At 42.3% G+C, this 13474-nt stretch overlaps 1 protein-coding gene across 1 annotated transcript in view; it reads right to left on the bottom strand.

Moving 5' to 3' along the window:
- Nucleotides 1-5482: 5482 nt before the first annotated feature.
- The window catches only part of LOC117900278 (S phase cyclin A-associated protein in the endoplasmic reticulum), a 30480-nt gene continuing 22488 nt past the window's right edge, over nucleotides 5483-13474 (bottom strand). Inside the window, exons 7-11 of the mRNA XM_034810590.1 lie at nucleotides 9878-10023; nucleotides 9700-9792; nucleotides 9314-9405; nucleotides 5833-6159; nucleotides 5483-5772 (exon numbers count right to left, since the gene is read on the bottom strand). Coding sequence (XP_034666481.1) covers nucleotides 5632-5772; nucleotides 5833-6159; nucleotides 9314-9405; nucleotides 9700-9792; nucleotides 9878-10023 — 799 coding nt within the window. The 3' untranslated portion in view covers nucleotides 5483-5631. The remainder of the gene's footprint in view (nucleotides 5773-5832; nucleotides 6160-9313; nucleotides 9406-9699; nucleotides 9793-9877; nucleotides 10024-13474) is intronic.

Genomic DNA, 13474 nt, shown 5'->3' with positions numbered 1-13474 from the left:
AACTATGCCACAGCGTACTTCGAATCGTATAGATACATATGTACATATGTACATATGTACATATATGGACATGTCCATGTAGATAAATATGTAGATAGATTTGTAGAAATATGTTGATGGGGCTGAGCCTTCCTTCTACTCTGTAGTTGTTGCTGTTGCTGTATCTGTATCTGTCTCTGGCTAGTTATTAAAACAAAAGAGAGTGGCAAAATTTATAGCCATATTATTTGTTATTTATTTAAGCTATAAATATGCATACGAAATGAATGAATGCCTAGCAGCAGCAGGTTTTTTCACCATACCCTAGAGGCTATTGAGTGATAGAGTTGAGGGGTATGATGGAACTTCCACTAGGCTTAGGTACTAGTGATTGCTGACTAATAAAAGGGAGTTTAGGAATTTCTTTCTCTATGTTCCAGTTGCATTTATATAGTTTTTGTCTGTTGAGGGTTCAAATTCTTAGATGATTTCAATGCGGATTGCTTCATTCAAACCTTTTTTTGAGATACAATCTACAAATTATGATAGTTTGAAGACTTTGAACTTTGTTTAGGGCCTTTATGAGACATTTATTCTATACATTAGCAAGAGAATGTGGAGTAGCTTATCTTAATTGCTTTTTCAACTAAAAGTATCATCTATTTGTAGATTTATTTTGGTACAAAAACTAATGACGAATAAAGTGTCTACTGATTTATTGCGCAAACAGAGGTTAAGCTCAGTTCTGACCACGAACTCCTCCCTTCTCCCATTTAGGCTCTGAATAACTGGGACTATTTCGAACTCCTTTCTTTAAATAGTATACCAAAATCTATCTATTTTAGATCAAATCTCCTACACAAATTACCTCCAACTGCTGCTCCCAAATTCCATACCATTTCCAGAGTATTTCTACGTTTATCTTCGTGTTTTATCTCGTTTCGCTGCTTTTGGGGGTTTTTCGGGTTTCCTGCGCTGCTCCATCGCCTGCCCATTCGCTCTCTGTCGCTCTCTCGCTCTCTCCTACTGGCTGGCTGGCTGGCTGTCCCCTGTCTCTGCCACTGGTTTTTCTGTTATGTTATTTATGTGGTCATAAATTTGCAGCTGAAAGCAAAGCAACGAGAAATGGTTTGGCTACGGGTTCGGGCACAAATAGTTGCACACAGAGAGAACCAACGTAACACCCATAAATATATGGATAGTCACAGTCACAGTCGCAGTCGCAGTTCGCCTTTACATTCACAGCGACTGTCACAGTCTTGGGCCTTAAGCCTTGACGCTTGGCTGCCTATGGGAGCGGAGTCCTCGTCCGAGTCCTGTTCGAGTCTCTCTCTTCGACTTACGTGCAAATGAGCATTCGGCGCAAAGCTGCTTAAGGACATTTGGCTGTGGGACAAGGGGCTTAGCAACTGCGCTCCGCTGATTTTCAATGGGAATGTTCGGCCACAACCCTGAGCCGCTGTCCAGCGTGCTGCTGCTTCCCGCTTCCCGCTTCCTCCTCCTGCTTCCTCCCTCTTCCTGCGTGTGTTACATAATTTACCGTTGCTTGCAAACATTTCCGCTGAATTTGCTTCGAACACGCAACCGAGAACACACTGTGCTCCAGGATATTTCTTTATAATCAGCTGGGTGTCATCATAAGGTCATCACGCAATGGCCATTGCTGCTCACATCATTCCAGTTCCATTCTAGCTACAGTCCGGAAAAAGTCGGTAAGTCAACCACCGCCACCGCCACCCCCACACCCTAGTCCAAAAATAATCCCATGTCCAGCTGGCAGAGGGCCGTTCCTTATCGTATGCCTTGCATCGTGCATAATGTCCATGCGGCACGTCAGCATTGCCAACACCGAGGAGCAAGCGCCGAGCCCGAACGCCGAGCGCTTGTAAACAAATTAGAAGCGTATCCTGGCCGGAAGTAGAAGCGCCCAAAAAACAGACACAACAAAGCAGAAAAAAACTGGACAGTCGGCAGCGTCAAGTCAACTTTTTTTTTTTTGTTGCTGTCTGTTCGAGCCCTGCTTTGGGTCAACATTTTGTGTGGTCGCCGAAAAATTTGTTTGTCCAGGACCGCACCTTGAAATCAGTTTGGGTTTCTGCTCCTCTTTAAGTATTTGCAATTAACTTTTTTATGCGCCCGCAAATGGGTATTATGATTGTGAGCAAAAGAAGTGTTTATGACAGGATATATGTATGTACATATGTGGACTGTAGATCAACTTTAAGAGCAGCAAACTGCGTGACAGGTGCCTCAAATTTTTGGTTAGAGCAATTAACAGGCAGCAGGAACTTTTCATTGGTTTGTTTTAGCAGTAAATGCAACTAAAACTTAACAGAACTCTGCAGAAATTAATTAAAACTGATTTCTGATTTATCTATTCTCTAAGCATTTACAGTGTAATATTACTTTCAAGCTCTTTAATTAGGTAACACAAATTAAATACATATTAATATATTTTCCAAGAAACTATTTCTCACCAAAAGAGCATCCCAAATTTCAACCATCAAACTATTCCTCCTATCTTATTGAGCCTTAAAGCTGGCCCAACCCCAGTAGCTGTCCACCTTCCAATCTCCTGCCTCGTGCCGCAGCTCTACCCAAACCTTATGCCTGCCTTGCACGCAATGTTGCCCCAAACACTTTTTCATTTTAATTGCCATGCTGTTGCAGTGTGTGTGTGTGTGTGTGTGTGTGTGTGTATACTTATTTGATAGACTATGCTAAACTAATCTACACAAAACGCAGCTCCCTTGGGGGTTGTCACTGTAGCGCTTGTTGTTGCTTTGTCATAATTTTGATTGAGAAGGTAAAATTGGTATTTTGTGATATATTGACAGAGTCGTTCAACGATGTCGTCTGCTTAGTCACTTGCCCGATGGTTGACTGAATGACTGGTTGACTCTCTGTCCCCTGTCCAGCAATTAGTGGAGTGGACAGTGTGGCATCTACATAGCAATTATGACATTCTTTTTTTGTGGATAGTCACTGTGGAAGGGTTGATTGACGCACTTTCATTTGTGGCAAAGGATCCCTCAACCCAATGGCCACTTCCTTTCCGTACTGTTTCCTTCCCTTCCTTTTCGTACCCCTTCCTTTTCGGACCCCTTCCCGTTTCTCCACGGCACATACACGCACCAACAAAAAACTGTCCCATTCTTTGTGCTCAAGCACTTGGCTTCTGCTAACACCAATTTGTTCATTGCTTTTCCGGGCTTCAAATTAAAAATAATGTTTAACAAAACAGAAGAAAAAAAGGAACATGGAGAATACAAAATCAAAACAGCAGACTTGATGGATAAGGGGGTGAAAATATGAACGTGGAGAGTACCCTGGAAGGGAAATAAAATGAAGAAATATTTAAAAAAAAATCGAAATTAAAGAAAACTGTTTTTTATGGTAGATAAACATGGAACACACCGTTAAAATAATATTTACCATTCTTGCATGGAATATTTTCTGCACTAAAATGTTTGTAAAATGTAATTAAGTTCCTTATTTTTAAGCTTTTCAATTTATGTAAAATTTAATTAAATAAATTAAATTTTCTCTCCCATCACAGCATAAACTCCAGCTGCAACTCCCTACTTCAGTCACATTCTTCCCCCAAAGTCTAATCTACCTGCCTTCCCGTTCTTTGTGCCATTTAGGATATTCCAGGATGTGCCATGCATATTGTCCCCATTTGATTGTGCAACTGTTCAACGCTGTCGCATTTTATTTCAAGTTGAGTGACTTCAATCTGTCGCCAGAGAGTGAAAGAGTCTTGAGGCCTTTTATTATTATTATCCATGTTCAACAAAAAAAGCGAACCCCTCTCTGGCCAGGGGTTGTGCATATGGCAGCATTAAAAAACCCACACGTACAATGTCCAAAGAAATTAGATGTCGTCGTCATTGCCGCTCCCGCTCCTGTTCTGTGCCACATCGTGTGACACACATAATACTTGCTGAGGCTGAGGTGCAGCGATGAGGACAATCGAGACAATGGACAGCACGACACATGCCCAGGACCAGGACCAGGTCCTCGTCCACGCCTACCGACAACGACCACTGCTCCCGGTGGGCAGGACAAAAGACGCTCTTCGGTGATGTCTCTGTCTCGACTGATGAGTTTTGCTTTTGTTTTCGATTCTCCACTCTGTTTGTCAGCGATCTCCCCCACCGCCCCCCCCGGAATACACGCCCACAAATGATTAAGGCACATTATTTTTGTCGTTTTTAATTTGAGTTTTGGGTTAGGCCGGAGGCAGGCAAAGAAATTGCCAGGTCTCCGTTTCCCTATGTCTGGCACTCGCCATTGTTTGCAGCACTTCAAACGTAAGAGAAATAAGAGAACAGAAACTGAAAGGTGGAATTCGTCTGTTTCTCAGAGATTATAAAATATTACATGTTCTTTATCTGAATTAAGGAATGAATTCCTTCCTAAGTGACGACGGGTAGACAATCAAAATTTAGAGGGGGTGTAGAGAGGGAAGATATGAACTGTGGGGAGGTGTAATAGAATGTGTGGAGAGATGGGTGGCTATATTGCCTCCTTATGATTATGCAGGTTTGACGTGTGGAGAAATCTCTATGAGAGTTACTGCGGAGAGGCCTTGCAGCTTCTGGGAAAATTGTATTGATGATTGCTTTCGCTGGAGGAAAGTCTTCTCGGATTGTTTGGTCTTCATATCTTTATTTATTAATGACTAATCAATCCAATTAATGCCTTCATCTTAGGCCAGCATTATATTATAGTTCAGATAATATAAATCCCAAACTGAACCCCACATTTTCCTTTATAGAACAGCAATTGCCTCACATTTTGAGCTGGTTTGCAGCCTCAGAGCACTCTTATCCAGCGCAGAGCTGCCTCTAACCGACGCCATGCAGTTCGGCTTATCTTTAGTCCGTTTAGCACCACTTAACCCAACTTGATTTAAACTTCTTTCTTAACCTGAAAACCCGGCACCATTTTCATTGCATTTTGTTCACTTGTTTATTTCATTTATGTTTATGATTTATGATAATTGCTTTTGCCACACAAAAATGTTGATGCATATAAAAAATACATTAGGTTGATTCTAGTTTTTGCCTTGTACGAGATGGCAGCTCATGCGTGTGTATGATAACTGAGAATTTTGAGTATATTTTTGGGTGTTTTTCCAATGCAAGCGATGCAGGGGTAGAGGGTGATGAGCGTGTTAATACTTTGCCGTGAGTGTCCTATAAACTACAATGAAATGTATCATCATATCATTTAAAATATTTATGCGAGTTCCGTCTTTGTCTTTGTGAATGTATGTGTGTGTGTCTGCGAATGTGTGAGTGCGAGATGAGTGATTTGTTTAGTAGTTAAATTTAGTTTTAAGTTAGCTTTAAGTTTAATGTAGACATAAATTAGCTGCATTTAGAATAATTTGTGATCTCTCAATATTTAAGTATGCATTTTGCTTGTGTTTTGCTTTGCTTCCTGTGTTTCACCATCTCTTTGCGAATGTTTCGAGTTCTTACGAGTTTCAGCGTTTGTTTTTCGTTTTTCATTTTCTATGAAAATAATATCACGTTGCTCCCATGGGCAATGCTTGAGAATGAGTAAGGATAGTCTCTATATATGGATATAGCGTGTGTGTGTGTGTTTGGGAGTGGGAGTGGGAGCGACGAGGGCACAGACTTAACCTCCTTTGAACGGCAGTTGTGGATTGCTGTAGCCCAGCACAGGATTATTACTGACTCGCTCCTTGTTCCGACTGTGTATAAGCTTGATCAAGCGATTGCGCTGCGCCACATCCGATCTGCTGTACTCATCCACAAACTGCAATAAATAGAACCCAATACAGAACAAGTACAATCATTAATTATAGCAAAAACTCACTTGCAAATCAAATTCCTTGCCTATGAGCTCTCTCGCTGCTGAATTATTAAAAATGGCAGTGACCAAAAATGGATAAATCACCGGGTTAAAATCCGTCGAGAGCTTCGCCAGATTCTTAAAGATGTGGGCATACGGCTCGGAGATCAGCAAGTCCTGATGCCGTCGATTGTTTACGACAAAGAAGGCCAACGAGGCAATCAAATCAATTAGCATTGTTGCCCGCTCGCTGGTCTTGGACCAGGGAGTGTTTGTAACACTATTGTCCAATATTATCATCATCACATCGAGCAGCTTCAACGACAAAGGACCCTCCACCGACAGAGCCTCCTGCGGAAGAGAAAAGAAAAACAAAATAACACATTTAATTGGCAGCACAATTGCAGGGGAGAATGAAACAAAAAATCACTGTGCAAATGTTTTAATTAAGTCAAAGCAAATATCAAAGAGTGGCACTTGTTTAGGGCAGGATATGACGGACCCAGGCACGTCCGTTTCGACTTCTGTCCGCACTCTTCACTCGATATATACAATATATTTATTTGCATAAAGGAATGAGAGAGGATGGACAGCAAGAGGACGCTTCTAATTTGTTTGCCCTGCCAGAGACCAGGCCAAACCCAATACCAAAGACCCAATCCCAATCCCAATCCCAAACCCCAAACGCAGACCAAAAACTCAACTCAATTCAACAACTGAAACTGGCAACTTGTACGAGCACTAAGCAAATATTTAGCCAAACAATTGACATGCCTGGCTGGCTAGAACAACGCCAGTTCTGGGCAGGATATGAGCGAGCAAGGATTTGGCAGGAACAAAAAAATGTACCAGCAAGAGTGGTTTGGTGGGGGTGTAGACTATGGGTTATCCATTGAAATGTGTGTGTCCCTGTTGGATAATTGTGTGGAGAAGAGCTGCTAATCAATGTGGAATTTCTGTGAGGATAAAAATAAATTTTCTATGGATTGGAAGATAATTGTTCAATATTTATTTGTGTCTAAAATTAGGTCCATAAAAAAGAAAACTTCTCTACTGTTTTTAAGAGAACTTTAGAATAAATTTCCTGTCACCGACTCAAATTATTTTCAGGGGCTGTTTTAGTACTACAAGTTTTCCAAATCAAGGATTGTAAGCAACCAAAACTGATCGTTTTCTATGCCAATCCTCAGCTACACCATTGAACATATTCCTTCCACATGCACAGCCCAAACCCATTCCCTATTTGTGTTGCATTTTTCTGCCTGTCACAAACACCTCAGCCAACACAGCATACCCCGCGAGCTACCCACAAGTGCGGAGCATCAAAAAGCAATGAAAATTGCGTGGCCTGGGATTGGCTTGGGTTAAACTTGAAAATTTCATTTTACAAAGTCAATATTTACGCAAAAACAAGCAGTCGCAGCAGCAAGGCAAAGGGAAGGAGCGATGGCAGCGGCTCAGCGAAGAGCAGAAGCGGCACTCGAAAATTGAGTTTGCTGATTAAAACCGAATCAAATTATTTGCCAAAAGTTTGTGCCAGCCCCCTCGTTTGGTTGGAAGGCAAAAGCCTTTATCTATTTTTGTGGTAATTTAAAACAAATAGAAATGTTCAGCCCACTAATCCCAGATGCAATTTGGGGTATGGGTTGGCCGTAGGGGAATATGAGGGGTAGAGAGACAGAGCTTGGGTTTTGCTGCCAAAGTTTGTCTAACAAATTAGTTTGTCAAGTGCGTAGACTTGGGCAGGCTGCACGGCTAAATATTGACACGTGCAACAAACACACACACACAGAGCACAGCGCACACAGAGCACAGGAAATGAAATGCAGATGACAGATGGATGGATAGGTGGATGCCGTCTGAGAGACTGTTCTCTATGACTCTCCTCCACTTCGATATTCCGTTTCATTTGCGCGGTTTTTGGCTGCCAGGACAAATCAGGCAGCAGGCTCTGCCTCTTCCAGCTCCTGCCAGCAGCCATAAATATTTCAGGGCATGGGGGAGGAGAGCCCAAGACGACACTCGACTGTAGCTGGTGCCTGCGCCTGTGACTGACATTTGCCCAAAGTAAAGTGTCAAAATATTTGCGTACTGCCACCCATCTTCTATTTTATCCATGGCCCTGCCCCATCTGCTATTCCCCATGACTTTTCACAGGTACAGAGCCAAATGTCATCGCGGTTCAATGGCGTTTGCCTCATGTTCTGTTTGTCATTTGGCGCTCTGCTCTGTTGTCTGTAAAGCAAAATGCCACTCTCTGTCTCTTACCCACAAAAACCCCCCACACACACACACACACACAAAATATATACTATTCCCGTGGCTGTCACGACATTTGGCAATATGCAAATCACTTCGGTGAAATTTCGCCAAGCAGATTGCAAGCCGCAGCAGCATCAGGCATCAGGCATCAGCGGCATCAGCAATTGCAAAAGTTTTAAACGTCTGCACTAACTTTTGTTCTTGGGGTTTTCTCAATTTTCGACGGGCGATTTCACGTTCGACAAAGTTTACAAGTGCAAAGCAAAGAAAAGCCAAAACGCACAAACAACGACAACAACAACAACAACAACAACAACAGCTCCAATGGCAAAAAAATAAAAAAAAAACCGAAAAGGAAAAATTCTAATGAAATTTTCGCTGCGCTTCGCTGCACAAGCAGGAAAGACACAAGGCACAGAGACAGAAGGGGAGGCACAGTGGTTCGGGCATGGAGAGAAATGTGTTTAGAAAAATGTGAAATGAAAGGTGAAAGAATGCAAAGATTAGGTATTTGAGATGTCTAGTAGGTTGCACGAAGAGAATAAGAGAGCAAGCTAAAGCAGAAGTTTGGAAAGATTAATCTGGGATCTAATTGAGTTCTGACTAAGAACTATACAGCCATTGCTAATAATACTATTCATTCTATTAATTGCTAAGCATTAAAAGAATACTTGAACTGGATCTAAGCTATTCGATTGAACTCTGACTGATTGTTGGAAGAAAGCTTGACTCCAGTTTGGAACATTCCACTAAAAATTATAAACTTTCTATGAAAATAAATTCGCAATAGGTTTTTAAAATGAAATAAATAAAGTTCTTGTTTAGTGAATATATTAAGAAATAGTTCAATTATAACTTGAACCACAGAAAACATAATTCAAATGTATTTTCATACTCCCAAAATGGTCTGCAAATTCTAAGCATCAAAATGTTATCTTCCACTCCAAGTCTAGCATCTACATACATACATCCATATCTAAATTGTGAATCCCTAAACTTATGTTGTTTTCCCGCTCTCAAACTACTGTGCGGGCAGGGCGGGCCGCTTTGGGTTAAGGGCTGACTGACTTTTTGATTTGTTTAAACGACGACGTACGACGCTCGTACTCCACTCCGCAGTTCGACGTTTGCCGTTCAAAGTCCTCCAACTCCAACGCCAACGCCAATGCCAACTGCCAACTCCGATGCTGTTGCCGTTGCTGTTGTTGCTGTTGCCGGATGGAAAGGTAAACTCTTGACTCACCTGAAAAGTGTTCACATCCACTGCGGCCAGGGACACGTAAAGATTAAACGTAGCTGCCGCCAGGGCGGTCGTGCGCGGTGGAATGCAATCACCTGCAAAAATCGAGAGAGAAGAAAAACCTTTCGTAAATGTGGAAAAAATTGTAAGAGAAGATTGGATGGATGGATGAGCGGATATTCCCTCATAAAACATTAGAGTTTCCCCAGCAAGCCGGAGAACGAGAACCGAGTGGAAAATCAAAACTAATTTCCGCTCTGGCCTGGACATCACGTTGCGTGGGTCGTCTGTTTCTTGTGTCCGTGCAAAGTGCATTGAAATGTAATTAGCACTTTGCTGTTGACCCTTCCGTTTTGTGCTACTGTTTTGGCTGGAGCTCAAATTCTTACCAATTGGCACGATGCTGCCGCTGAGCATGGTCACAGTTCCAAAGAGCTCCGTGCTCTTGGCCGCACTCAGCAGACGTGTCGGATCGGCAGGACCTGCACAGAGGGAAGAAGAAAGGAAGCAGTTTCCGAGTTATTTACCAGCCTATCAACCAGGTGCGAACTTCTGTGCATGACTCACCCGGCTGACAGAAATCAATGAAACGACTGATGAAGCCGATCGAAGTCAACAGATTGAGCATTACGCCGTGATTCTGTTCGATGGACTCACGCACCTTTTGATTGCGACGCGACAGGATATCGATGAGGCCTGTGATGACTGCGTAGCTGGAAGGAAGAAAGGAATGTTGATTCAATATATTTTAATCCATTTTTAGACTGTTGAACTGATGAAAACAGAGTGAAATTCGTACTAAGAACTATTCCAAAAATGTTACAACATTTTCAGCAGAAACTTTTGCACTGCTTAAGAATTATCCAACAAATAAAATAAATATTTTAAATTATTTCTGGATAAATTTTCTAGGAGCTTAAAGTCCTAAAATATTCCTTGATCAGCTCTAATTATTTTTAACGGACTTAAACAACTTATTTTGTATGAAACTCATTAATATTCTGGCCAACATTTTGCACAACTCAATCTGTTGGTCCCACACACGCTTCAAAAATCTTTTTGCACATTTGTTTCATGTGCAGGCCGATTGAAAATTGTTGTTTTTGAGCCCCGAGCCCCGAGCCACGACAATAGCTCTGCGTATAATTCTTTCATATGCTAATCAGGAGCACGCTTCTAGCATTAAAAACCGATTAGCAAAAGATTTCATTCGCTCATAAAATGCTGCTAAATGTTTGTAAGCAAATACGAATGGGGGGACGGAGAGAAATGTGATTAGAATGAGAGAATTTGTCGATGTGGAATGGCATAAAAAGAAGCTTTAGAATGAGAGAGAGCTGTGACGTGGCATGCATTGAAGAGCTTTTTGTTTTCAGCTTCAAGAGCACTTGTGGCCTTTCGATTTCTTTTAGACTGTTTGCGAGAGGGAGTCTGTCTGTGTGTTTGGGTGAGAAAATTGTTGTGCAAATATATTTGAAATTGTTTTGATTTCAATTAAGCGAATTCTGATTACAAACACTAAAAATATCACACACACAGCCTCAAATGGGGGGACAAACAATGAGAGTCTCGCTCTGGGTCGTTCCATTCGTGTGTGATTTATCATAATAAATGAAGGAGAGGACAGTCCACAGTCCACAGTCCCGAGTCCATGGCCATCCATGTTTACAATATAAATGAATGGCATACAGATTTCTGCTATTAAAGTGGCAGTCCAGTTCCCATAAACATATACGACGGGATCTTGAAATGAGTGATTGATATGCCGGGACAATGTGACCTCCACCCTCGCAGCAGCAAACGAACAATTTTTATATGGCCGAAAAATCCATTTTGACCCCTTTTGACACAGCCAAAAGTCCTGTTCACAAATAAAAGCGTCCATTACTCAAACGCAGAGCATACAGAGTACAGATCCTGCCACACACACACACACACAGGACACATATCACACATGGGAGCAGGACAAACAAAGCCCGGGAAGGAGTACGTGCCTTTGCCCGGATGAGTTCCGAAACGGACCGGACCGACTCTGGCATTTTCTGGCGTTGTCAACTGTAAACATACTTGAGCTTCCTGTTTTGCTATTTGTGCTCCACATCGCACACAGGACACTTAGCGGCGACACAGGATGGGGGGCTACCCACATGATGTTTGCGCTCTCTCCCTGGTTGGTCAAAAACTCGGGGAAAAGGACTGACAAAAGTACTCGGCAAACTCATCAGCACCACAAAAATATCCTTAATAATTTTCTTAAACCAACAAGCAAGCACCAAAGCTAGCAAACGCCATGAAGGATGCTTTTACCCCACTCCCCACCAGTCTCAGCCCCTGTCCTGTCCACATCTCGCTGTGTGTGTGTGTGTGTGTGTGCTCTTCATCCTTCCTTCCCCCTGTGAACTGTCATCGTTTGTCATGTGTCCTGGCTGTGGCTCTCTGGCAGGACGTTTGGACGCTGCCTGTGCCAAGTATTTAGTTCGTTGGTCGCATCAATCCAAACACAAAATGGCCAACACCCCGGCCGGCGAGCGTATCGGATGTGGCTGAGGTTTCCTCTCCACTCTCTCCCCACCAGACGGACCCCGGTCCGGGCTTGGGACATAATCGTCAGCGCCGTAAAATAAACAGCAGCCAGAAGCAGGAGCAGCAGCAGCAACGATGGCGACGAAATAAAAATAAAACAGCAAAATTATGTGGAATCAAGAGTCGGAGTTGTAGATACCCTTACGGGAATGTTTGATAGAATTTTGATTGCTAAAAAAAGTCAGGGATTAGATGGGGTTATTATTTGATTAATTTCAAGGTTTACCTAGAGAAATAATGTATGGATTGATATTTGAAGAACTTTTCCTTCATGATATTACATTTAGCGGTCTAGTTTCGACACAATTGGAATTAGTTTATGTACAAATAAATGTAAATTCAATGAGAAATTTTTTGTTGTTTCTTTCGTATTAAACTAATATTTTGCTTGCCTAAAATCGGATTATCCACATACATTTTGTGACTTCGATGAGATTTCTATAAGATTTTGAGATCCAACGTGAACTATTGTTGATTAGGGTATGGAAAGTCATACGAATATATTGTTCATATGTTAAAACATATATTTTAGGTATTGGAGGAGTAATTTGGCCAAAAAGGGAGGAACATATTCACAGGGATCTATCAAAGGGTTTACTTCTTTTAGTTCATAGAAAACTCTTCTTCAAAAGTTCAAAAACTCTTCTTTTCTGTGCCGTTTCGAACCTTGCCAAAAAATCAGCATTACTCTCTCCTTTAGTGTACAATAAAATACAGACGTGTACGAGGTTTTTGGGTGTGAAAAGGCATTTGGTGGCAAGCTGGAAATAAAAATAAGGACGCAGAAAAAGAAGAGAAGAAGAATTAACATCCTTGTTAGTTGTGAAAACACGTTCGCTAAATACGCGACAGTTGCAACATTCTACACCCCCAAAGGACCGCCCTCGAGTGGACTGTTGTTGGGAGTCGCTCTCTGAGTGTGTGTGTGTGTGTTTGAGGCAGGCGCAAATATTTTAACAAGTGTCAAATGCACACGCTACTTAACTCGTCATCGTGCTCGTCCTGGGGCATACAGCATCCGCTCCTTCACACAATTGTTTAATAAACAAAATAGTTGCAATTGCTAGAAGGAATAAAATACACAGAAAAAATCCACCACTTTCCCGGACTCTGTGCTCTGTGCTTGTAATTTGGGCATTTGTGTGCATTGATTTCGGCACTTAAGGCGCATAATCAGGAGGCTGGGACACACGGCAACACACGAGTACAGGAACAGGAACAGGAATCGTAGCCAGAAACAGGAGCCAGCATCGAGACATCAGCGGATTTGCGTGTATTCCGACAACAAGGAGCACAGTTCGCTGAACAACAAAAGAGATGGAGAGGAAGAGGGAGAGAGCGCAGCACCACCTCAAGGACCAATGGCATGCATTTCGGGTTCGCCTCGCATAAGCAGGATTAAAATCAAAACAGATTTACGTTGACAATGACGACACGGACAGCGCAACGGCAACGGCAAGGACACGGACACGGACACAAACACGAACACGGCACTGGAGACAGCACAGCTCAGGACATGTTAATGTTCATGCCACGGCAGAGGTTAAACAGGACACTAAGCTCCCCTCCTCCTGCTGCTCG

The sequence above is a fragment of the Drosophila subobscura genome, chromosome U (genome assembly GCF_008121235.1).
Source record: "Drosophila subobscura isolate 14011-0131.10 chromosome U, UCBerk_Dsub_1.0, whole genome shotgun sequence".
Taxonomy (NCBI): domain Eukaryota; kingdom Metazoa; phylum Arthropoda; class Insecta; order Diptera; family Drosophilidae; genus Drosophila; species Drosophila subobscura.
Note: the sequence above shows the minus strand (reverse complement) of the source record. Positions and strands in the feature narration are given on the sequence as shown.